Genomic DNA, 26263 nt, shown 5'->3' on the forward strand with positions numbered 1-26263 from the left:
AGTGCCTCCATGAACGGGGAGCTGTAAAAATGAGGATAACCTCCCCCTCTGCAATAGGGGAGTAGGTACCCAGCCCTGCTCTGCCTCAAAATTACATCCACAGCTTTGCCTACTTTCATGTTTTTTCCAGTTGTGGAAATAAAGATGTGGTGCAGTGAGGAGCATGGCATGGGCCACTAGGTACTAAATACTGGTACAGCTTATTTTGTCCATATGCTTGGACTGCAAAACCCGAGACCCTCCAGCACTCGCTATGGCCCGGGGAGTTGTCCTTCGTGGCAGGCAGTCAGCAGAGAGCCGCAGACACGGCAATGCTCTCTGCGGCAGCATCTGAAGTTAAATAATGTGCTCATTTTGGGAGTGGCTTTCAGCATCTGTTCTGCATAGACTGTAATGCCATCTATCCCCTTCTTGGGAGGGAGCGCATCCTGAGTTTGATTTTCAGCTGCCAAGGTACTGAGCAATAGGATGTGCTGGGGAGACTTAACCACCTGCAGTGCCAGCTGCTGAGGCGAGGCCACTCGGAGAAACTGGGAGCTGGAGACTGTCACTTCTTTGTGTGGCTATGTTTGTGCTGTTGTTTTTTGGCAGAGACTCTCACAGGACGTCTGGGGTACTGGGCATGGCTTATCTGGCAATCAGGTCCCTGCCACACGTTAGTTTTTTATTCAGTGATTGCTGTCTCTGCAAGGAGAGCAAAATGCCCCTTTTGTCCTCATCCAGTCACCTCCCTAATCTACTATTTGCCTCAAGTGACTGCTGCCTTGTTCTCCCTTGACATCGAGCATCTCCTGGATTGTGCCGAGAGTCCTTCTCATCCAGTGTCCCATCATCAGCAGTCTCCACAAGGGGATGCCTAGGAAAGAGGGTCTTCCCACCAGAACTCTCAGCTATCAACTCTCTCCAGAGCTGGAAGCCATTTCTGCATATTCAGTAACCCTCAGTGGCTTGCTGTTCCATGCACTTGTGCCTTGAGTCTGCACAAACTCTGCCATTCACGGCAGCTTTTGTAACTGAGCATGTGCTTCAGCTTCAGCTACAGGTGTGGGGCAGGAGTCGTGGTGCCTGTTCCCACACAGAGCACCCCAGGCTGGGAAAGCAGTGGATTCAAATCGCTCAAGGAAAAGCCAAAAATCTCACGTCCATAGCCATGCTCTGACCCCCACCACCCCCAGCCATGGCACATGGTGCTGTGCCGGCCCCACCATCGGGCTCCAGCCCAGGTTGGTGTGGACCAGGGCTGGGGTATGCGCGCTTGTAAGCTGCAGCCCCTGGGCCAAAGCCTACACAAGCCTAGGTGAACAGGCGCCATTTTTCTTGTCATGTCAACAAACACAGGTCCCTGCCTGCCCTGCAGCTCAGCGTACGCTGGCAGGTTTTGCATGATGCACTGAGCACCTACAGGACCTCAGGTACCCAGGGGCTGACCTTCCCAGCTTGTGTGCTTCAAGATGGGCTCACAAACTGCACCTGACTGGCACTCTCAGCCCCTGGGGGCCCTGCTAAGCCCAGCCTCACGGCTTCACATGCAAAAGCAGTTTTGACGCCGATTCCCCGCCCCCCCCCGCCCTGATTTTCACCCAGGTTGGTTCACCTGGAGGAGTGTGTTCAAAAGCCTGTGCTGGTGCCAGGCAGAGGGCAGCTTTCCTACCCACTGGGCAGGAAGGGCAGGCAGTTGTCAGTGCCTTTTGGGCCCATGGGGAGCTCAAAGACCACCAGAAGCAAGAAGGGGCCAGTAGAGGAGACAGCCAGAGCCGGTAGCTCTGCTACCACAGTGCAAGCAGAGGGAGCGATGCATTTTTGGGATGCCTCAAGGCCATAAACACTTACCATCATTCTCCTCGGGAGAGCAGCCAATTTATTTAACTTTTTAAAACTGATTTACCGCTGATAACCCTGACAAGCTTTAAGCCTTTGATGGTGGACGATTGTCACATTCCTAGGAAAGAACAGAGCCTGGAAGACATCATCCTGTCTTGCAAAGTCTAGCCTGGCTCCAAGTATATGCCAAGGCACGATGCAGGAAATACCTCCTTGTGGGTGCTTGGGACAGGCGCTCCACTCGCCCTCCTGCTGGGGACAGCCGCGTCCTTGTTGTGGCATGCTGGTTCATGCTCATGGAGTCCGACATACTTAGTGAGGATCCACAGGAAAAACAAATCAGAGAAGAGCAGCATGGATACAGTCCCTGTCACACTGGTATTTCAGCATAACCATGCTCTGTTATTTTTAGATAAGAAAATTACAGACTTTGTTTTTACTTTTGAAGTCAGAGTGAGGCATCCCTCACAAAGATAAGTGTCTAGGGCTAGTCCTGGTCTCAGGGTTATCTAGTGGTGGTTTCCATTAGTTTGGGTTTGTACATTCCTCCCACCAGCCACCATCACTGATAAAACACAGCTCCATTAGAAGTAACTTATTTAATCTGATGGATGTTCTGCCAGCATTAGCACATGCTGATAGCATCTGAAGTCTTGGTACAAGACTAAGAGATTCACTCTTAATGAATCTATTCAAATAGACTCTTCACAGCATTAGCAAATCTGTGATAAAAGTTTATATATAAACAATACACATGGAAGTCAGGATTTGTGACACAGTCCTGACTCTTACATCCTCTTCTGGATGTTAACAACTATATGTTTTAACAACTATAAAACTGAGACAATATTTTATGCCATGTTGTTTGGAAGTATAAACTGATTAGAAGAGTTTGACTCAAAGCTCAGTAAACCTGTGGATGGGATGCTGTTGTATTGCATCAAGTTCTTACAGAATTCAGTGCACTTAACCAGCAGGCAGAATTCACATTTTTTTCAGAATCTGTAAGTGAGCAGGACACCAACTTTTATTACATCTGTATCTTTCAGATATTACTTCAGGCTGTTTGGGAAATCACAATCCTCATTCTATCTTTAAACTTTTTATTCGCAGTAGGAAAGTCAGTGTTTTCACCGGGGTAGCTGTCTTAAAACTGAATGAAAAATAATAAAAAAAAAAATACAGTAGAGTTCTTTATTTTCACATTGCATAAAACCACAGAAATACTCCATTAAAAAGTCAGAAATAAATTCACTCCCTCTAACTGCAGGAAAAAGGTGGTGACCACTTAAAACTGTATGCTTGCTTAAAACTAAATACATGTACTTTAAAAATGAAGTTTAAGAGATAAATAACCAAGGGGTCCAAGCAAGTGAGTAGTTTGATTTGCTTGGAAGTACTCCTCCACTTAATGTAATGTCCCATCTGTCAAGATGCACCCTGTTGAGCACAGCCACAGTTCCTACTTTTTATGTTTATGTTTTTGAACCAACTTTTGCATCCTTATCAGTAAAATCAAATACACTGAAAGCATTTCTAGTCAAAGGCAAAACATATCAGTGGAAAACATAACACTGCAGCTGCAGGAAAACTCCAGGAGAGATGGAGGCAACCAGAAAGCTCTGCAGGTGCACGGGCTTTGCATTACCATATGACCAGATTTGCTGAGATAAACACGGTACCAATACCTCATCTAAAACACTTCCTTCTACTCTGGCAAAACATGTGGAGTGTATGGCTATAGAATTCACTTTAAAATGTTTCAAACTGCATACAAATAAATATTTACATGAACTTCATGGAAAGAAAAGTAATTTTAACTGCTGCAGAATTAAGAGGGAGCTTTCTCTTGTGTTGTCAGAGCTAAGGAAAGGTGCCATTACATGGCATTACACAGGCCACCTGAGCTCTGGTACTGGAGCCAACAGAAACACAGACACACAAACACCCATGAACACCCACCCCCCAACCCCACCCCAGCTGCATTTTTGTGCTTGTATCTGTGAGTTCACAGACAGAATTAAAATCACTTAGCTAACTGCACTTGTAAATCAGATCCTACAGATGTCTAAGGGCCATAAACTTTGCTAGCAAAGCCACTTGACTGAATCTCTAAAGTAAGTTTTGGCTGTTTCTCATACATTATTAAAGGACCAATTAGGAGCCAGTGAAAAATCTATACTATGCAAATGCTTCCCTATCCCTGCCAGCCTAGACCCACACCAAGTAACGGAATTTTTACATCGAGGTACCAAAAAAATTGCAGTTCTCAGCTTTTTTGCTACTTGCTCTCTTTAACCCCTGTGCTAATATGCAAGTATTGATTGCTTAAGGTACAAACGCTGATAACCCGAAGTTGTGACATCCCTCCAGGAGATCGACACACCACTGCCCTGTGGACATAACTGGCTTTGGTGAGAGATTTCTTAGCAATTCACCAAGGTGCCAAGATCTGCAGCAGCAGCTCAGGGGGACCTGTCCTGGCCCACAAGGTAATAGATGGCAAACATGCAATGAGAAACTGATGGCCCTTAGGGGAGACTTCAGCAGATACCCTCAACGGCAGTTCAGAAACCTAACTTGTGCTTTGCATGCTACTATCCACCACTAGATTTTAGGCTTTTTTTCTGCTTTCCCTAATTATGCAGCTGTGGTTATGTGGTATTATTACACTAACTGAATAATAAAAAGCAATTACAAAAATAGCAAACAAGGAAAAAAAAAAAATATTTCCCACATCTTTCCACTTCAAAAGTGCTGCTGCCAATGTTGCCTAATAACAGCAGCAGATTTCCTTACTAGCTTCTTGGTCATAATCCTTATTTATACAAACTGCTGCAAGCGAGTCCATGTCAGTCTGAAAGCTCCAGCAAATTCTGGTCTCAAGAAAAAGCCTGCGGCGAGATGCACACTGACATGAGGGTGCTGGACACTGCCACCCCTGCAAGGGGCCAGGCTACGAGTGAGTGTACTGCACCGTGCTGTATTTGGTGACCCTGGAAGACTTGCTCAGCGTGGTGCTGGCAGGAGGTGGCCCCTCTAAGTTGGGTCCTGCCTGGTTAAGCAGGGAGTCTGTGACCAACATGTGCTCTTGCCTTCCTGAGCTGGCACCCGCTGCCTGTTCGGCTCTGGTGTGCACCCCCGAGGCTGTCACCACCCTTTTGTTCACCACCATGCTGTGCCCCTCTGCCAAAGCAGGGAAGCTGAGCAAGCCCTGCTCTGCAGCAGGCACAAGCACCCTCTCCCGCTCCCTCACCATGACATACTGGGAGTCGGGGAGATCCTCAACTGTCAGTGTTCTTGACCCGGCACCCTCCGACTTCACCATCCTCTCCGTAACTACCACATTACTTCCATGCGGCAAGTCAGGGATTTCCACCATACCCTGCAAGCTTGATGCGGGTGCCAGCACCCTCTCTGTCACCACTACCTTCTCCTTAAACTGGGGGTCTAGAAAGACAGCGGCTGAGCGGGCAGGAGCCCCCGCAGAGTACGACGTTTCCGTCACAGTGAAATTGGTCTCTGCGTGGGCTGTGGCAAGGGGCTGGGCGTCATGCTGCCCAGAGCAGGATGCGAAGGTTGTTTCCGTGACCACCTCCTTGGACACGGTGTCTTCTGTGCCACCACCTGCATGCACCAGTGGGGCGGGCTGGAAGCGGCTGCCCGAGGCAAAGGCTTGTTCGGAGCTGGAAGCATTTTGCTGATCTAAGAACTGTGACTTTTTGTCATTAAGACTGAAACCTGATTCATTCCTGGAGCTACCGTCTTTCAAGTTGATGTGTCTGCCTATGCATATTTCTGCTAGAGTCTTAAATTTGTCTCCTAAATCATCAAGAAAGTGGTCGTCAAGATCACCCTCAATAAAGCTGCAGCAGCCAATGGAGCCGTGGGGGGAGCCTGATTCTCCCTGGGAATAAACCAGGAGACAGTCGTTTGCAGCTTTGGCTTCATCTTCATCCGCAAAAGAGACAGCTTTCTACAGACAGAAAACAAAAGCAAGCAAAAGTTCATTAATGTCAGCTCTAAACTTAATAAATCTGGAAATCAGGAATGCTTGGTCAAAAAGGTTAAAACAAGAAAATTTAACTGAACCCACAGAAACTGTCAACCAACCAAGGGCAGTACCTAAAAATGCTTTTTGCTTTTTTGAAGTTAGTCTGAACTTGACAGTACACTTGATGAAAAGAAAAATCTGAAATTAAGTTGAAAACCTTGGGTACTTTCACCACCTGCTGCTATTCCTACCAGGAATTGTGCCATTTGTGATACTGCTCCATCCTCACAAACAGATTGCTTTTATTTTGGTTCAGTGAATGAACTTCACCTATAACTAGGTGTTTGTGGGAGAGTGCCAAAGCCATGCCTGAGAGTGTCCTAACATTTAAACACACATTTAATGAGTACATGCTGACATGTCATCACCTGCCACAGCCCTTTTCACTAGCATAGCCTACAGGATCACACTCAAGGAGCCCAACAGCAAACAAATCGCAAAATTAAATAGCTTGACAAGTATGGGAACATAGTCCAGCATATAAATTTTTAGGCTCTATGCAGGCCACTTTGCAACAAGGAGGGCTCATGTGTTCTGATTATAGTGCTTCCAGGGCCAGCTCAGTCTGCAAGCAGCGTCTGCAATGGGAGTTGCTGCCAGTGCTAGCACAAATATCTGTGTACATGCTTCCACCAGCTCCAGGAGTGAAGACTGCCAAATCCTCTGGGCCTGCTGAACCAGCTTTACCTAATACGGGTACTGGCTTGTGCTCAGAACCACTTTTCTGCCACATTTGAAGTTCTGGAGTGCATATTAGCTCAGGCATCTGTGTAATGTGGTATATATCCAGACCCAAATTGACTCTGTATGTTTATCTGTGTTTGATCCTGGAAGTAAGCACATTACCTGACATGTTTCTACAAAAATCAGCACACATCTGAAACTATTTGATTTAGTAACTTGTCTGGTGTTTTTCCCAGAAGTTGTAAAGGTTGCTCTAGTATGACCTTTACAAAACCCTCCTGCAGGACTTCAGCAGGCAGCTGCGCTTAAAGTATGTCTTAATATTAGGAAGTGCAAAGAGCAGAAGGAAAGCAAAATTGCTACTGTTGCCTCTGTTCACCCAGAAGACCAGTAGCTAGAGCACTCGAGAGACACAGAAGTATCTTAAGCTCAAATCGTTCCCTGGCCTGAGCTAGTGATTCAAAACTGCACAGCTACTCCCCTGCAGAACCCCATCGTCAGCCAGCTATAGGGTGTGAAGATGTTTTGTTTGTACAGGTGATGGACAATCTGTACACTCCCTGGCACACAGAAGTGAAACTTCCACTATAAGGAGCTCCCCAGCCTAAGGACTGATGATGTCCATTACACAAAGACGAACAGCTGCAAAGAGTAGGAATAGCCTATTAGTCAATTGTTAGGTCACCAAAAAAAAAAAAAAAAAGTCAGAAAGGGGATTGCAACATGTGCCTCATTCATACACTTCTGATGAACAGCCCTTTACCCAGCCTATTGGGCAAAGAGACAAGTCCAGCACCACTTGCTTCATCAGCTACTTTGGAAATGCAGACCCACCCTCTACCATTTGACATCTATGGCTTATCTTTCAAAAATCTGCTCCATTATAAAGTTTGTAGCTGTGACTCATAATGAGTCACAGGTACCTCCCTACAGGCCAGTTTAATGTGCTTAACTCCCCAAGATTTGTATCACACAGTCTTTCTCCTGGCTTCTTGGGCAAGGGGCTCCTTGGTCATTGCTGAATATTCTGGATCCCATTCCCAAGTACCTCCCTCAAGAGAAGGGTCTCTTTGTAGGAGATCTTGTAAGCACCCAGTGCTACAAGACTGAGCAATTGTCACGCTCTAAGTCCCACATGTGAGCCTAACCCAAAAACCCTTAATGCCCCCACTCCACATGCACACAACATTGGCCACTGTATCAGGACTGTTTATATACATGTATCTACTCATCTGTGTTTGCAATAACATGAACGGCATTTCACAATGCTAAGGATAAATATCAAAATACTGTTATTTTCAGGTCATATGCTTACGTCATTGAAGTAGTCTCTTAAAAACTCTTCATTCATGGCTCCTGCTGCTCCTACCATGACTCCTCCTCCAGCCACCACAGTCTTGCCTTCCACACCCGCCATGCCTTCAGCCCCTCCAGCTGCCATGACTCCGTACTCAGCACCAGAAATGAGACGTCTTTGCTCTTCCCATCTTTCCTTGATAATAGTGTTGCAATGCTCTCTTACATGAGAGCTGCCTCCTCCTGCTGCAGTTTCCTCTCCACTCATTCCTGCTCCTGCTGCTGCTGCTCCTCCTCCTCCGCCGGTTGCTCCTCTCGAGTTCCCCAGTGCAGTGGGTGGGATGAGGCTTAGCACTGGCTACATGGATAACACAAATTAGGATGTGACATGAAAACTGCACTGTCTAGCACATGGAACTCACCAAACCAGCAGCGGGGCTGGGTGGGACCTGGGAGGGTGCCATCTTATGACTTGTTCAAATTCGCACTTGTACATGTTGCTACAAAGAGTACAGGGCCTCCTGATATAGGGTGCAGCTTCCACAACTGCATTCCCAAGGAGGATCATGGAAATGTTTCTATAGATCACTGTTTTCTTGAAACTCAAAGGGTTGGGAGTGAAAGCAGCAAAAAAGAACGATCAAAAAAAGGCTTGCAGAACTCCAGGGAGCTCAGCTGTTCCAAGACAGACTCTCCCCAGACGTGCTGGGGAGCATGCACTGCTTGCTGCCTCTATGGTGCTGCCTGGCCCTTTCTTTTCTAGCAGTTTGGCATCCCTGTTAAGTCAATTGTCTTTTATAAAGAATTTGGTGTGAGCACTGGCCCTAAATCAAAGTCTTTTACCTTACTTCTGTTTCTTTGTTATTGTGCAAAAGCATGCCAGTCATGCCCTTTTTTTTTTTTTGAAAACTAGGGTTTGTCGCATAACAAGAAAGGGCAAACTTCTCTTGGCAGTCACTGTTCCCTCTGCAGATTTGCACTTTTTTCTGCCTTTTTTCTTCCTTTTTTTTTAAAAAAAAAAGAATTTACTCTGTTTAAGAAGGCAAATACACAGGGAAGTCTTTTAAAATGCAACCTGAAACTTTAAAGCTAAGCTTTATAACCCATTCTTTCACTGCCTTACCATGGTCCCAAAAGGGTGCAGAACATTCCAGGCTTCCAAATGCAAATGCTTCACACTTTACAGTATCAATGCTTTTCCCACACTCCTATCTCCTGCTCAGATACCATCAACATTTGCTTGATTACTTCCCCTTTACTTTGGGATTTAAACACCGTGGCTGGTGTTTCTAGAGCTGCTGGTGGAATTCATCTTCCATGCATCCTTCACTGAGTCCCACAGGTTAATTTTAATTAATGTTCACGTGCAGTTAAAATCTGCTGTACGGCCCTGAAACATCAGCCCATAATGTGGAAGAGATGCCAAGTGCCAAACTGAACACTTGGTTAGAAATCAAAGAGAAATGCTATTAGGGATACATGCCTTCTGCTCAGGAGCTGCCCCTTCGCTGTTCCACTGACGCAACACTGCTTCGCTGTCGTCTGGTATCGCAGCAAATCCCTTTGCTGTCGAGCCGCAGGGACACAGCAGCAGTAACAATGGAATAACTACAGGGAAAGAGAAGTTTGCCATTAACTGAGTGATGATTCGGGTCAAAGCATGCTAACAGCCAGTACCAAAGTTTGGTCAGCTCTCATACTGAAACACGTGAGCTAGTCATCAGTATGAGGGCTGATAAAGACTGAAGACATGTTCCCAAATATTCAAGGTATTTCCTAGAAACATATGCCAGGATGGTTTCCTAGAGACTAAACTGACAATTAACTTGTCAGGGCCTCAATTCTGCAGATGACCACACATGTGTATAGCTATACTTGTATCGAAGTTATCATATACCAAAACCAAGCCCTAAATATCACTGTACAACCTTAGCATTTCTAACTCCTCCTGTTGTTTTACTACTAGATAAGGACATGGCATTGTGTAAATTCCACCTCCCCACTCCTGTGACACATCTAGATTGTTGCCTGGGGAACTCAAAACAATCCAGTTTCAGGAGCAAACTGTCTTCCTGTGGCGTGAACTTTGTTTTGCCACAGCTAGATGGCTACTAGTACAAGCGATAAACTTTTGCCATTTTAAATGCAGCACTGGTACACATGGCCATACCCCGACTACAAGCGTTCTTCTCTTATTTTCGAGCTTCTATTTTGCCTTACCAAAGAACAACATCAGATGCTGCTCAGAGCAAGGCACCGGACCTGGGTCTGCAGTGAGGGAGAAGAGAGTGGAGAAAGTGCTGCAGTTTGAGTGGGAGGAGTTAGGTTTCACGTGGGGAGGGATGGGAAACACTGAAAGGATTCCTTACTGATTCCCCACCTGTTATTTACGGTGCCATAAACAAATATTAAAGTTCTACATATTAATTTTAAAATGCACAGCTTGAAATCCTTTGAGGGTGAAATGCTGATGTTACCAAAATTAGCTGGGGATTTGCCATGCCTTCACACAGACTACCAGTTTAAACAGAACACATCAAGATGATAAAACCTGGGAGCCGGACTGTTTCTTTCCTGATGCCTTGCAGACCATATTTACAGTGCTTCCGAGATAATATGAAACAATTACTTACGCAGCAAAAGTAAAAACGCCAAGATGATTAGCACAACCGCTCCTGGTCCCAAACCCACGGTCTTAGTAACTTTCTCGTTGCACGCGCCGTCATCCACACACTCGCAAACAGTCAGTTGCAGAGATTGTGCACAGCTGAACCCTTGTAAATCCTTTACTAGGATGGGAACTTCAGTTTTGCCCAGCTTCAGGTTTTGTGGTACCAGCTGTATGCTGGTGCCTGAGGCAGAAGCAGGGCGTTAACGAAACAGAAAAGACAAGCAAGAAATGAGTGGAGAGAAAGTTGATTCCTGTAAACTAAGGGAAATAAAACCTTCACAGCCTCCCAACTGAGGGAAGGAGACAGGCTCCAGAAGACAGGACTGTGCTTTTATAGCCATTAGAGAGAAGGGAGCAGAACACAAGTGATGCGTCTTCATGCCTGACTCCATATACATGTTTTTTTTTGTCTGGATCAGCCAAACTGTCAGTTTGATTGGAATTAACAAATTACAACCCTAGGAATCCAAAGAACTGAAAGTACTTAAAAATATATTTTCTTACCATTTCTGGATGCAATTATCCATTTTTTTGCTGTCCCTTCTGGCTCATCAATGACAGTAAAGCTGAAGGGATCACTGTTTGGGTAACCATCCAAATCATTAGCTGTAACATGAACTAATTTTGCATCTGAACACAGAGTCCGCACATGGTCCACAATAACTGGGCAGTTATCATTCTCATCTTTAATGTGAATAATGACTGTGCCGGTGACTGTTTTCTTAGGAAGATCTGAGACTTTAAAATATGAAAAATTAAATTGATTTGAAAAGTGCAAAAATTTAATCTTAAAATAAAAAAAACTTAGTATTTTCTAAAGCACAAACATTGCTGAAATAAGTTGAAAGAGCTCTCCCTGAAGCTTTTGGGAGCAGTATTTAATTCCTAATGTTAATAAACATATTGACAAAGTTCTTCTGAAGGTAAGCTGTTTTATTCTCTTAACTTAAAAAAAAAAATATATATATTTCCTGTGTATGGCTACACAGTAACATGCAGATTATAAAAGAAGAATTCTAATTAGATACACAAGAAGTTCAGGGATTATTTCTTGCTTAGCATTCAAGAAAACTTAGGACTCTCAAGTCTGCCCATTAACATACTGAGATACTGGCAATTTCCACCTTGACAAGGAATGTTCCTATCAGACTTGGTCTTTGCAAAACTTTTACAAAAAGTTCACCTCCATCGAGTCAAAGAAGAGAAATGAGCACCTTGGGAATCCATTCCAAGGTTCATCCTATTTCAGTGAGTTGCCCGTGTCTCTCCAAATACAGAGCCTATGGAAAACTGCACTAAGCACCTAACTTTTAGGCAGTTAAAGATAGGGAGATTAAAGCAACTATAGTTGTAGAAAGGCAAACTAAACCCTAAACAAACCAATTAGTGTGAAAACAAAACCCTCTCAACTTACCAGTAGTTACACCCAGCACGGTGATAGTGTAGGTACCATTTACTACATGAGATGATTCGTAATCGAGTTCTTTGGCAAGTCGGATTTCACCTGTGACTGAGTCTATGGAGATCCAGTTTGCTGTATCTCTTCCTTTCATGTATCTGATTAAAATTGCATATAAAGATGTACACATTTGTAATGAGGAAAATGACCATTAGAGGAAAAAGCAGCTTCACAGTATGTTTACTCTTCATTTAAAGCAGAGACAAAATCCCTAGGTCTGAGGTCTGATGCTTCTGCCACTGGAATTTGTTTCAACTAAGACTATAAATCTACCCTGAATGTTGAAACCTGCTTTTCCCTCTAGCGACAGGATTTAGGTGTGGAGGCATTATAAAAAGTAGACTCAGGGAGTGAGACCGGAGCAGGAGAGGGAGCTGTGCTGCTGGTCATCGTCCTCTTCCTCTCCATCCCTGCTGCCAGCAAAAGCTGAGCAGCAGCCCCCTGGGAGAGACTGTATTACAAGCATGGGGGAGAAGGGTCTACCATTGGGTATGCACCTTTGCTGGTCTGCACCATTTGTAAAGCCACGGTGGTGGATCAACAACATTTTAGCTGAAGAGCTATGGTACAAAATCTAAACCCACACATGCACACACCTACTTTACACCCTCTCTGTTCAATTGCTAGATGTTTATGTATATTTCTTCCTAACATTTCTGCAGACAATGAAGTCAGACGAGTAAATCTACTCTCAAAAGTAGACGGGCATGCAAGCATGGACAATTTCAGCACAAACACTCATGTCTCACCATATACGACCAAAGAAGTAGGATTTTCAAGTCAGCTATCTTCTGCGTAATAGAATATTGAAGATGATTTTGTTTTAGGTGTGACTTATGCATAGTAGAAAACGATTGCCCCTGACATTATTTCAGTTCAATATACACATTTTTACAGTAAGATGTGATTTCTGACATACTCAGTTATGATGGTTATAAAAAGATTCTTACATAATGCGCTCTGCTGTTTTTCCAGTGTCCTCATCATAGGCTTGATACTGTCCAATAACCTCTCCTATCTGCGTTTTCTCACTTGCTTCAATAATTTTTATGCCACCAGGGAATATAGGGCCTTCCCGCACATTAATCACATTAATTCTGATTGGAATTGTTTGTACTTTATGAATGCTTTTAATTGACTTGTGGAACTCTGCTTTGTTTGTAAGAGCAATGTCCAATTTTAGGCTTTGCATTTTTTCATAATCCAGTTCCTAGAGCAATAAAAAAAAAATCACTCAGAATTTGACAGAATCTGACATCTAGACAACATACATACATTTAGTATTTAAATAATACTATTTAAATAATACTGTAGCATCTTTATTTAAATAATAAGGATGCCACACCGCAAAGAAGAACTGTTGGTTAACACGTTACTCCCAATACATAATTCTTCAACTCCTTAAAAGTACCTAAGGAAGGTTACTCTTCTGATTTTTAATGGATGGTACCATAGGTATTTCTTCATATTATTGAATTTAAACTAATTTAAGGTAAGTGCAATGAGTCCTACCCATATATTCTGTCTTTACTTTCAGTGAATCAGTGCTCAATATGACTTGGCTCTTCCAATATTATTTTTTTTTTAAGCCAATTCATTTACTTAATAATGCTTATCAATTTTTTACAATTATAAGTTTTCAGATAAGGAAACCAAAGCAGGAAAAAAAAGAAAAAAGGTACGTAGGGCATTATGCATCTTCAGTTCTTGTGGACTAAAGGGGAGTGAAATTCATAAAATAGAAATTTCGATTTATGGAAAATATTTTCATAATTTCTATTTATGGGAATTGATAAAATAGTTTTTAGCCCATGGCTCATGGAATAGGTGTTGCCTGCAATGTTATCTGTGGCCATGAGAAATAAAGAAATTTAAACTGAGACCAGCAAGGAGAGCAAAAATATGGCAAAATTTACAGCACATGTGTTAGCACTGTTGCCCAATGACAAGGAAAGTTTGGGGACTTCTGCCCCACTAGATATATTTGAGATCACACAGAATGTAAATAGTAAACCTGGACAAAATTATTATTTTGCACAGAATTATTGAATACACCAACAAAGAATATGCCAAAGGAGGAGTGTCCACCACATACATTTACAGTTTACATACTGACTGAATATAAATAATTTGTATGTCAACTTAAAGGGAATACATTATTCTAATATTTAAAGAAGACTCTCTAAAGAATATACTAACCTTCACAAGAGTCAAAATTCCTTCATTTGTTTGGGTATCTGTTACTATACGAAAAAAGCCACCTTCATTACCAGAAACAAATGAAAAGTTCGCCAGCCAGTTATCAGAAAACATTTCATCTTTGTCCAATGCTTGTATTCGCAGAATTTCCACGTTTGCTCTGTTTTCTTCAATGGTTCCTTCAAACTGCAATTGAGAAACACCCTTCTTTAAAAAGATGTCATGATTTACCTCACGATTGACCAGTGCAAGAAAGTATGCACAACCTTGTATTAAGCAATGGGATACTGGCAGATGTAGGAACATGCCAAATATTGTGATAAATGTACTTACTTCATGTCTTTCAACCACAGGTGCGTTGTCATTGACATCCAAAATCTTGATTTCTAAAGAACATGTTGCAGCATTCCCACCTGATGCACCACCACGGTCTTTTGCTTCCACCACCAAAGAATAGCTACTTTGTGTCTGCCACAGTAAGAAAAAAGTGTTTAAACCAGGCTAAAAATTTTTCCTTTGCTGTGTTATCTCTATTACATTTTCATAATCCCTCTTGTGGCCAATTATAACTCCTCTCTAGCTAGTAGTAAATCTCACACACAACTACCTTGACAGGCTCTGCTGGAGTAGAACTGAGGCTTTGAAAAGGATTTGGGACTTTTGCATCTCCCCCACAAAGAGTTAGACTGTACTTACATGGCAAATGAAAAAATTTCAGTGGCCATAAACAGGGACAGGACCAGTGATACCTGCATGTCAGGACAGGGCTAGGGGCAGAGATGTTGCTCTCAGCTCCAGAGCTAACATCCAGATCACCATCTGCTGGCCAGTGAAAATTCATGCAAGCACAGTTAAAAGTTGCTGGTACTATGTGGCTTTCAATGGTGTTTCACAGCAGCACCCATCCTAACTCTTTGCACCACGATTTGCATAGCAGGCTACAAAAACCTAGATGCAGTCAGCAGCTTTGCAGATGGTGATCTGGGTTGTCTTTGCCATATGCTCTCCAGCACAGAGAAACGACCCCTTGCTTCATGTAATTAACTGCTGCCCTGGCTGCATGGGAGGGACGGAAAGCAACAGCCATCGGGCTGGTGCGGTGCTACAGAGGTGACAGGGCGAATACAACCTTGATCCTGTCACACACACACCCTCCCTCTGCAATCCCTGGAAAACATGCATCAGTCAGACAATCCTAAGGGAGGTGAAGGAAGGTAAGAGGGCCAGCTCTCCAACGCGGCAGGCAGACCTGAAGGTGACACAACGGGCATCGGAAGATCGCTGTTAACAGATTAAAAATGGAAGTTTTTTTTTTTTTTACCTCTCTGTCAAGGTTTATTTTTGCTACTCGAACCTCGCCAGTATCCTTATCCATACTGAATGCAGCACTAGGGCTTTGGGAAATGATCCTGAAAGCAATTTTGGAATTTAGGTTATCTGGTTCATCTGCATCTGTTGCATTTATCCTCATTACAACTGTACCTGGAAAAAAGAAAACAAAATATAGTATGTTTACACTGCTATGCACCACCAAGTATTTTTACTGTAATGTCACAGATTAAGAGACTGTTATCAGATGCATTGCACAATTTTCTGATGTTCTTTATTTAATGAATAGAGCTGAAGAAGCATTCCTAAAATCCTAATAGTACATGTTAACAGTGTATCCTCTAGCAAACAAAAAGACTGTATCCACACATCTGTAACTCATAGAATTCAATGCACCAGAATCACAGAACAGGCTGAATTCTCTCAACAATTCTGCCAGAAAATTGTAGATATCATACAGAGAAGAAAGAAAAAGTTTTTGAACAACAAGCTGCATTTCCCTCACACATTGTTCTAAAGGGAGCGCTATTAACTCCTCTACCTGAACGTTATCAAAGCAATTGCTCTGTACTGATGCCCTCCAACAGCTTCACTCAAAATACATGGTGGTCCGCATGGTGCAATCCCTTTATAACTCATGGCACAGGATTTTGTCGTCTGGGAAAGGGTGTACCTCAGCATCCAGTGCCTGAGTTTGAACATTAGCTGGAATTAAGGCAAAGAAGCAGTTACCACATGGCTGCTACTGACTTGAAAGAGAGCTGAGGGAACTCAATACCTCACCCAAGCTGATCATCAATAACTTATTTCTTCAGATTATTGTGACATTGAAAGGGTCACAATGTCAGGTATTTATTAGGTTGTTTTACTCCAGCTTTTCTTATCTTCTGGGAAATAATCTGATGCTCTTATGTTTACTGACATCGACAGGAAAACTGCCACTAACTTGTTCTTTGAGGGTTAGGTCACAGCCATATGCACTTAACAGTGAATGTCACTGTTATGTAGGTCACAGCCATATGCGCTCTCCAGCCCATAGATAAAGCAGGGCTTTTCATGAGCATGGCAGAGTAGAGTCCCTCCCAAATAGGCTGAGATTGCTAGGCCAGAAGGTAGACTGCATTTCCCCTGCAACTCCTGCTGAAGGACTCTGGTCCCTGGATTTGTGGTCGCTTTGACACCAAACCAAAGACGCCATAAGAGCAAGTGTTGTTTTCTGTTGCCTTTATGTGGATGGTTTCCCGTCATCACACCACACAGCTTAGCCCTGAATAAAAACTTACATTCACACTTGGATTACCTGGCCTACACAAGAAAGAGAATGCACCCTTGTTACTGCAGATAGGCTGCTGCAAAGAATATATTTGCTTGTGCCCCTGCATGTGTTGGGAAAAGCTAAAAGAAAACAATTTTAAAAATAACATTACCTGTTTCACTTAATTCTTCAATTGAACCAGCAAAAACTTCATGTGAAAACACTGGAAAATTGTCATTTATATCCACGATTTTAATTGGGAGGTCTATTGGCTCTTCCAGTTTTGCTCCAGTCTTATCTAGCGCATGACCTCTGACCTGAAATAATACAGACAGAAACAATAAGCAAATACAATGAGTGACTGTAATATATATAATACATATGCAAAATAGAAATATATAGAAATACATATAACAAAATGTAAGCATTATATAAGCATACACAATATGCTTATAAATATAAGCATACATACACAAATATCCAGCAATTGGATTAAAACTAATTGAAGCAAACACATTTGAACAAAATAAATAAAAAATGGATAGAAGGGCACCTATAAGGAAAAAGTTACTATTCAACTTACAAACAGCATTGGAGTCTTTTCTCTGTCAACCTTTCCTGTTATGTTCAGGTCTCCAGTCTTTCCATTGATAACAAATAATCCATAAGGGGGTTCAGTTACTCCTTGACCAGATATAGTGTAAGTCACCACTACCCCTGTATCTTCATAATCAGAATGTATCTAGCAGGAATATAACAGATTAAATAGTGTTTGGTAAATAGAACCACATTTAAAAATGCAAATAAAACATTTTTGCTATCTTTGTAATGAACAAACAAAAATAAATATTAAACATATTTTCCTGCACTCCTTTGAGTGTGGAGATGTTGAGATGAATGCAGGAAGAGTTACATGTTCTGTCTGTGGATCTCATGCAGGGAGATGAGGAACATGATGGGCAGCACAACAGTTGGGAACTGTGGAGCGGAGAGGTCTGTGGAAGAAGAAAATTAGGACTGCTTGGACAAAGAGACTGGGATAGGATACAAGTGCAAGGAAAGGCTGGAAAACTACCGTGATAAGGTGAAAAGCTGGAGCGAGGGAAGAAGAATGAAATTGGCTGATCAAATGGATGAGGGCAAATAAAATATGGAGAAAGACGAAGGAGAGAAAAAAAAAAAAAAAAAAAAAGAGTCCGGAACAATGAGTTGAACAGGGGAGACTGAAGTTACTTGAGTAAAGCCTGGAAATAAAATATGACAACTTTTTAAGGGAGATTAGACCTAAGCTAGCGAGTGTGACCAGGACTGAGGAAGTGACAGGGTGGAAGAAGAAAGGTCAGACCTGGAGAGGAACAGGTAGAAGAGGCTGCGTAGACTGAAGATTATACCCTTCCTCTGCTGTCAGCAAATACCCGAAACATCTGGAAAAGCGCAAGTGCAATGTGCCAGCGTCACCATCAAGGGGCAGCCCAGGCAGACGGTAGCAGCCTGCTACCATCTGCAGTTACTTCATATGCAGAAGTGACAGGTGTGGTGAATTCAGGTTTCAAAACTGATGCTGAACCAAATGCATATCGCTCTTGCACAAAGGGTAACACCTTGGTTATTTTTAGCTTTGTTTCCTAAAAAATTAGGCATACATAATCCTGACCTACGTACACCCTTCTGCCCAATCACCACCAGCAGTTTTGGAACCCACTTGCCAAGTTCAACAACAGCTCAACAGGGGTGGTAGAGTGAAAAAAATCAAAGATATTGCATTCCCAAAAGTTTTATGAAAACTGGTGGCTGGGAAAAGATGAGAGACTGAGCCAAAACAGGCTGCAAGAGCAATTCATCTGCTAAAGGAAGGAAACAGAAGGAAATGTGCCAATCTTCAACTGACATTCAACACTCCTTTAAAGTTCAAGAAATATTTGTGCATGTGTTTAGGGTAGCCACACCTTTATTTTACATTTTTATCTCTATTTTTATGTGTATTCTGTATTTATCTCTTTTCTGAGCTTACTCTAGCAATTGGATTTTTATAGGAATTGTCCTCCTCTTCCCGTATGAAAGCTGGAGGGACTGTCCATTCTCGCTTCTCTCTGATTAAGCTGTTGGGATGAGACAACACGCCACTTTTGCCATTTCGATTATAAACCTGTGAAAAAACAAGGTTGAATGTCAGCATTGCATTTAGCCATTTCAGACGAATGCTTTACTGATGCTGTAGCCCAGACTTCTGAATAGCTTTTACTCTTTCAATAGCTAGTAACGTCAAAATCATGGAGCAGCATTAGCCTTCCGAGCCACAATCTAAAAGCTATATGTCACTCAAGTTGTTTGAAGAGGAAAACTACACTAGTCTTTTCATCAAGACAGAATTAGGTAAGACAGACTTTAAATACATGAGCAAGTTCCCAGGACCAGGGGTTGGTGAAAACACACCTGTTCTGGAAGATTTAAGTGCTTGTCATCAGATGTGGGAAGAAGTTTGTCATTAAGGCTGTTTTAAACCACCACTTCTGCCTTATTAGCCTGTTTACTATCTCACCAACACTGCCTTGTACTCAACCTGCTCTCTGATATAGAATACATGAAACAGGAAACCTCTATTCTCTGCCTCTGCTACCCTTGCTCAGCTACCCCTCATTCTCACTCTGCATGACACCCTTCATCCTTCTGTGCAACTTAGTCCCTACTGTGTCTATTGGCATCCAGATTAACATCTGGAAATGTTTCCACAGTTAACATCTTCCATAAATGATTTCATTTACAGAGAGTTAAAAAAAAAGACATCTATAAACTTAGCATTTTAGGGGAAATTTCTCAAAGTTGAACGCCACTCAGTCTGATAGATGTAAGAATCTATTCACTTACATTTTTGCTTTCATTTCATTATTCATTACAAAGCTTTCACGTTTCAGAAAATGGTAAAAATCAAGATATTTATCAATTGAAATAAGGCATGCCTTTGACACTTTGCTCAGAGAACCCTTCTTCAGGCACTGATAAAGAAAAGCAGTTTTCCATTATTTCCTACCTTCACATGGAGTCCATTTCCATAATTGAAACAGATCTGCAATGGAAGTTATGATAATCATTATTCATTCTATGTCACTTTAGCAGTACTAAAACTTATCTGACATTACTTCCCTTATAAGGAAAAGTCATAAGGAAGAGGGCATCTAACCTCTATCAATTAATATTTACTATTTATCGATAATAGCTTCTGAAAAATTTACCCATAACCATTCACATTTAAAACATACACTATAATTATATAATGCTTAACTTTTACATTTTTCTCCCAGGAGGAAACAGATAATAAAAATTAATAGCAGGAAACAGATAAGCAATTAATTTTTTTTTTAAATAAATGAAAATTTATAGTCATTTCTAAACAACCATTTTTTAGCAATGAATAATGCTTCAGTATTCCAAAACGATGGGAATTTGACATTGATTGAAGCAAGTGCTGGTTGCCAGCAGCACCCTAGAGAAGCTCCCTCTTCTGGGCAAATCATGGATTATACAGGCTGTGGTGGGTTACCAACCACATCAGAGAACAAAACAGGTTAAACAACGTTTAAAAGAAAGGACTAATCAAAACATCTGCTGAAGCGTAACCGACAGAAGCAGCTCTCTCCTTAGCACCTTGCTGAGAGGATAAATGGCATACATACATCCCTTAAACAAAGCTGAGACATGTGCACGCTAGCAAGCAAATCATGCTTGCTCTGACAAAACCTTACATGCCAACATCCAGTACTGGGACTGCCCATCTCTTCATGCACCAGGATAGCTGTGTATGCCCTTAAACACCTCAGTTAGGTGCCTCATCCTGGCTGCAAGGAACTGGAGTCTCAACCAAATTACCAGAGACCCTGCGTTTATGTCCACACTGCAGGCGCCAACGACTCCGCAAATAACAAAACCCCTCACACAGTGCAAAAATCTAGGCATTGGGAAACAACAACAACAAAAAGTAGGTTATCACAACATGTGAAACCAACAAATAGAGCTTTTGACCTTTGCATAGGTAGAGAAGATAATACTTTTATTGTTCTTAGTATCTACCTACATTTTGCATCTCAGGGGAAATTTTTTTTTTTTTATACTAACGCCTAAGGCAAAGCCGGCTCAGAAAAGGTGATTTCCTACTGAAATAAGTCAGGGAGTATTTCTTTATATTCTCTTTGATTTGTTTCTAGACTGTTGACTGGGCTCTCCCTATTCATCCATCTGACTCAGCCTTGATTGCTTTTTTTTTTTAAAAGACGTTATCTCTTTCCCACACAATGCAGAATGCAATGGATGGTGTTGAGCAACGTAGCAGACTGCTGTTGCGACTTGCACAACAAAACTGTTTTTCAAATGGCAATTTTCCCAATATATATATTCTAAAGACAAAAATCAGCAAGCAGTAAGTTCCCTAAAGGATATGCATTGTGAGGGCTACAGGATCTTACACCTTAGACCAAGTTGTTTTCATGAATATTCTTAATCTTATTTGGTTTTATTAGTTATATGGATTTCTTTAAATTTATTTTTATGATTAATGAGATTGTACCAGCAAGAGTGACGGCAGGATTTTAGTTTATAGTCAAGGTTTTCCAACAGAAGCTGCAGCTCTTTTGGAAGGTGAAGAGTTGTCAAGATGTCACTGTGAATATCCTTGTTTGTTCTTACTGGTAAAATTGAAGGGAAAAGTGTTTCAGTCTCAATACTGAATGGAGACAAGAGGCACAAGGTGAGAGGCTTCCTTGTATTGGAAACCTGAGAACGACAGTATAAACAAAAGTGTCTGAAGTTTGAGAATAAGCAGAGCTTCCACTGAGATGCATATCCAGACAGCAGAGAAACTCCCATTAGTCATTATAGGCAGAAAGTATTTCATTAAGACAACTAAAAGTAAAAATCAATTTGTTTGCAAATGCTGCAAAGCAGCCTTGAAACATTCTGTTTTATTGTTAAGACAGTAAAAAATACTTTTCCTTTTGTACTTCTCAATCTGTAGTCCATGGGCAATCTCATAATGGACTTTAAGGCATCAATAAAAGGTGTTTAAGAATGGCAATTGTATTTACAAGATGCATAAAGACATTTGGAACAAATACATAAAGGGATCCTGCATTTTTGTTGAAAATTTTTAAAGGATCCAAAAATTTTAAAAGGGAAAAAGCACTTTTCCATTAAATTTTCTTCAAAAGTGAGAAGTCACATATCTAACAGGTGCTGAATTCTGAATTTCCCTGTTTTTTAATATCCTAGAGCTACCTTCTATTAAACAGCTTATTAAGAGTAGGAAAGCAGCGTCTGTCATTTGATGTGGATCATAGCCTTGGCACAAAAAATACACATCTACTGATGACATCTGTTGATGACACAGAGCCGAGAAGAAGAAAACTGGATGGTTACAGAAAACTAGGTGGAAAACCTGAGGCCTGAAGTAATAGAAATGGAATGAAATACTACAGGAAAGCAGCAGGAGTAGGCGAGAGGGCAAGGGAAAGAAAGGAGTGACTGCCGTGTATCGGGTGTGCAAGGCTGCTCTTGCCCAAATCCATGTTCATTTATAGTCAGGAAGTGACTAAAGGACAGATTTTGAACACACACCTTAGTTTTATAACGTAAAGATGCAGACTGAGCAAGTAAGAAGGTATGTGTCTGTATTTGCTACACCAGGAAACAGTAAGTCCTAGAAATGTGGTCTTCCGTGTACGCTGTGTGTTGGGAGACTTGGATCTCGTACCTCCTGTGAGTCAGTTTGGTCTTGAAGACATGGGTAAGTGCAGATCTTCCACACTTAAAGAAGCAGGCTGAAGAGACCATCCAAGGTTATCTACTAGTTCATCTCCTGGCCCTGGGGCAAGACGAACTGCACTAAGTGCTTCCTGCCAAATGTTTAACCTGTTCTTAAAAACGAGTGATGGAGGTCCCACAGCCTCACTAGCTAACCAAAGGTGGTACCTAGCTAACCTTACAGATGGAAGAGTCGTCATTAATTTTTATCCTAATTTTTAGCTCTTTGCAAGTTGCTGTTTGGATGAGAGTCAGTTTCAGATTAAAGCACACAAATTTACATGTCTAAATGAACATTAAGTGCTTAAACTTCTGTTATACTCAACAGAAATATAGCCAATACAGATGAGGACATCAGAGAGCAGGTCAGTTCGCCCCAAAGCCAGCCCACACCTGCTGTTTCTCTCTGGACTCCACTGACTGTAGCTATGTCTACTTTGAAAGCCCAATTGGAGAGGATTTGTAGAGCAAAGCAGTTGCTGCTGAAAACCCAATACTACACAACCCATGCTTTGTGGTTGTTACTTCAGACTAGAATTAGCCTGGTCCCACAGACCAAACATGCATGAGCAGATGGATGCATCTCCCAACGCAGTTTCACCCAGGAGGGATCAGATTCACACACTCTGGAGATTTGCTTCAAAACTACAATTTAATCCAACCAAATAGGTGCACCTGCATCCACTGCATCGCCATTTGCCACAACAGAAACTCAAACACCTATATTGAAATGCCTTAATCTCAAACCAAATCTCCCTCTTTGCCATGTTGATAATGCTCTCATTCAACAGTGTAATTCCCTTTTCTTCTTGAGTTACCCTTCATATATCTGAAAACTTACCATGCATCTTACCCACTTTCTTTTCTCAGTTCCCAGTTCTTTAACCTCATTTCAATAATCATAAAACAGGATTTCCTGAATTTAGATTGCATTTTTTGCTTTCCTCTAGTCTCTCCTGGGCAGATTCACTTTATTCTGAAGTCTAGTGTCCAAAATACAGCACTTTAGTTCAATAGGATGGATAAAATACTACATCTTATGTATTTCTCACCTGCTTTCATATCTCACCATAGTGCTCTTTCCCCCCCCTTTTTGGAACAATACTAAGTTGTTGAATCAATGCACAGATGCTTGTAAATATTTTTACCATGTTTCAACATGTTACTGGCAATAAAAGCTAGGCTGCTTTGAATTACCTCGCCTTTGCTCTTTCTAAAACTAAGCATGTTTGGGTGGGGGGTTTTTTTGTTTGTTTTTTGGGGGTGTGTGTTTGTTTTTTTTAAATTTAACTGGTTTCTATGAATTTTGAAAAGTAATTGCTACTGGCTCTGACATTACAATAGTGATCTAATGTATTCTGGACTGAATTTCATCATACCCAGCCTAAGTCTAACATCCCAAACATCAAGGAAGTACAATCTGAGAAGATGTTCAGAGAAAAACCTAAGTTTTGCTACTTGCATAGTAAGATTCATACATCTGTCAATTCTTCTTTCACTCTAATGTAGGAAGTGTGCTAAGATTTCTTCTCTTGAAGATGTGATGTCCACCCCCTTCAGAAATGATGGGGAAACCTCCCAGTCTAATAATCCTCAATAGCCGTGCCCGCCCCAGGAAGCCCATGGCTCTGGGTGTGTGCCTTGGACATACGCCAAGTCAAGCCCAACCCTACGGGTGCACTACCATCTGGCATGCCTGGAGATCCCTGGAAAAGGGTCGGAGGCAGGGACATGGGGAAAGCTGCTGTGACCTCTGCGAGGTACCCAGGGATGAAGATACAGGGATGCAGCCCGCAGGCAGGGAGGGAGCACAGATGACCAAGAAATACTTCCAGGAAAAACAGGGAGAAGAAGAACTTACAGTTCTTGATGCTTCTAAGGTAGAAGACGCTTTGGGAAGACACTACTTTTAGACTGGTTTTGGTTTTCAGTAGTTTCTTAAGGTTTTGAAGTTATCAGTGCCATCTTTGCATGTCATAAGAGATAAATGGCCCTAATCTGATGCTCTCCAACAAGCAACTAGACTTTCCACCACATGAATGGCTTTGTCCAGATTAGGGAAAAAAACCCAAACCAAAAAACCCAACCAAACAAAAAAGGCGAAACCCAGCCGTGCCCCTCTCTCTCTCTCCCAACATCAACCAACTAAGGCAGCTTTATTAGCTCTAATACACTATCCTACAATGAGGCATTTAGGCACCAAACTGAGTTCACTCTTAGCATACCATATCCTGCCCCAGCTTTAGCTGAGACTGAGGATGATGAGAACTAGTTTTCCTCTTTTCTTCAAGCAAAACCAACAGCATCCTGAGCCAGTGCCAAGCCCACCAAAAAAGATGACGGTGTGGCTTCAGGTATTACAGAAAGAATCGGTGAAAACTTTTATACAAGTAGGACTCCGCATGTTTCCCATTACTCTTCTGGGCAAAAGGAGGATGATAAAACATTTTCCAAACAAACCATAACTCCCAGCTTGCTGCAAAGAACAGGGTTAACTGTTGCTGGCTGACTTGTGGCCAACCACAAGTCAACATTAAAGTTATCAGGCAACAGGTGTGCAGATAACAGATCTGATTCTGCAGGATGTGGAGCGCAGGGATCAAGGTCTGGATCTACAGCACCTGCCAGTCCAACCATCCAACAAGCCGTTACTGAACCCTGAATCCGCACAGCCCATGGGCTGGCCTCCACCCTCGCCTTTGTCTGAGCGGCGGCGGCCCGACTTCCGCAGGCGTATTGCCAGCCTGGAAAGGTGAAGAGCTAAGTAACGACGCCGCAGATATGAAAGGGAGCTTCCTGTAAAACATCTAGAAACAGATAGAAAGCATCAGTCCAAATAAAACAAACCAGGCGTTTTGGTCTCAGTTTGTTATGAAATACTCCTTGCTTTTAGCCTAAAAAGGTATTTCATAGGATGGAAGGTCTAAAGGCTGATGGCTAAAAAAGAGTGAGGGCAGGGAAGGAGAAAGCCAGAAGTGTCTTGGATTGTTAAGAATTTGGTATCATTTTTCTAAGGCAATAAAAACTTCCATTAAATCATACTTTAGAATACATTTTTCCTCCTGGCACTCCTTCAAAAAGGAAATGCAATTTATTAATACATATTAATACATTAATACATATGTTGAACACGAAGACAGCAACAATATGAACTCTTCACTGTGTTCCTGCTCCTCCTGGCATCTCAAGAAACCTCACCCGTTCGAGATAGCGTTTTTACCGGGTCCTTCTACCTTCCCCTGCTTTCGGGCAGCAAACGGCGATCGCTTTCACCTACTTCCCAAATACAGGGAGAAAACCCGTTCCCAGCCACAAGCAGCCGGCGGCGGGAGGGCTGCCAAGCCCCGACGGGACGAGCTCTCCCCCGCGGCCGCACGCCAGCCCCCCGCGGCGCCGGGGCCGGGCGGTGCCGGGGCCGGGCGGTGCCGCCGCCGCCGCTCGCCGCACGGCGCCCGCGGGGCGCCCCCGCGCCCCCCTCCCGCGCAGCTCCGCGCAAGGCCGCGCAACTCCCCCCGCGGCATTTCGGCGCCTTCCCCCGGCCCCGCTCCCGGGGGTCCCCCGCGGCCAGGTGCGGCTCCGTCGGGGCCCGGACTCACCAGCAGCGCCAGCAGCCGCACGGCCGCGGCGGGGCCCCGCGACATGGCCGCCGTCTCCTCCGCGCCCTGCCCCGGGATGGGGTCACCTCCTCGGGCCGCCCGCGAGGGG

General features: G+C 42.8%; 1 protein-coding gene across 1 annotated transcript; it reads right to left on the reverse strand.

The window, feature by feature from the left end:
* Window positions 1-4777: 4777 nt before the first annotated feature.
* On the reverse strand, window positions 4778-26199 carry DSG2 (desmoglein 2; the record flags this gene model as incomplete). Its single annotated transcript, XM_082326589.1, has 15 exons — window positions 4778-5797; window positions 7875-8209; window positions 9335-9463; window positions 10489-10707; window positions 11031-11258; window positions 11941-12083; window positions 12936-13195; window positions 14185-14370; window positions 14518-14652; window positions 15506-15666; window positions 16941-17085; window positions 17352-17510; window positions 18780-18914; window positions 19797-19832; window positions 26155-26199. The coding sequence occupies 15 exons, from the start codon at window positions 26197-26199 to the stop codon at window positions 4778-4780; spliced, it is 3336 nt and encodes a 1111-aa protein (XP_082182715.1).
* Window positions 26200-26263: the final 64 nt, after the last annotated feature.

The sequence above is a fragment of the Platalea leucorodia genome, assembly GCF_965183815.1.
Source record: "Platalea leucorodia genome assembly, chromosome: 1".
Lineage (NCBI taxonomy): Eukaryota > Metazoa > Chordata > Aves > Pelecaniformes > Threskiornithidae > Platalea > Platalea leucorodia.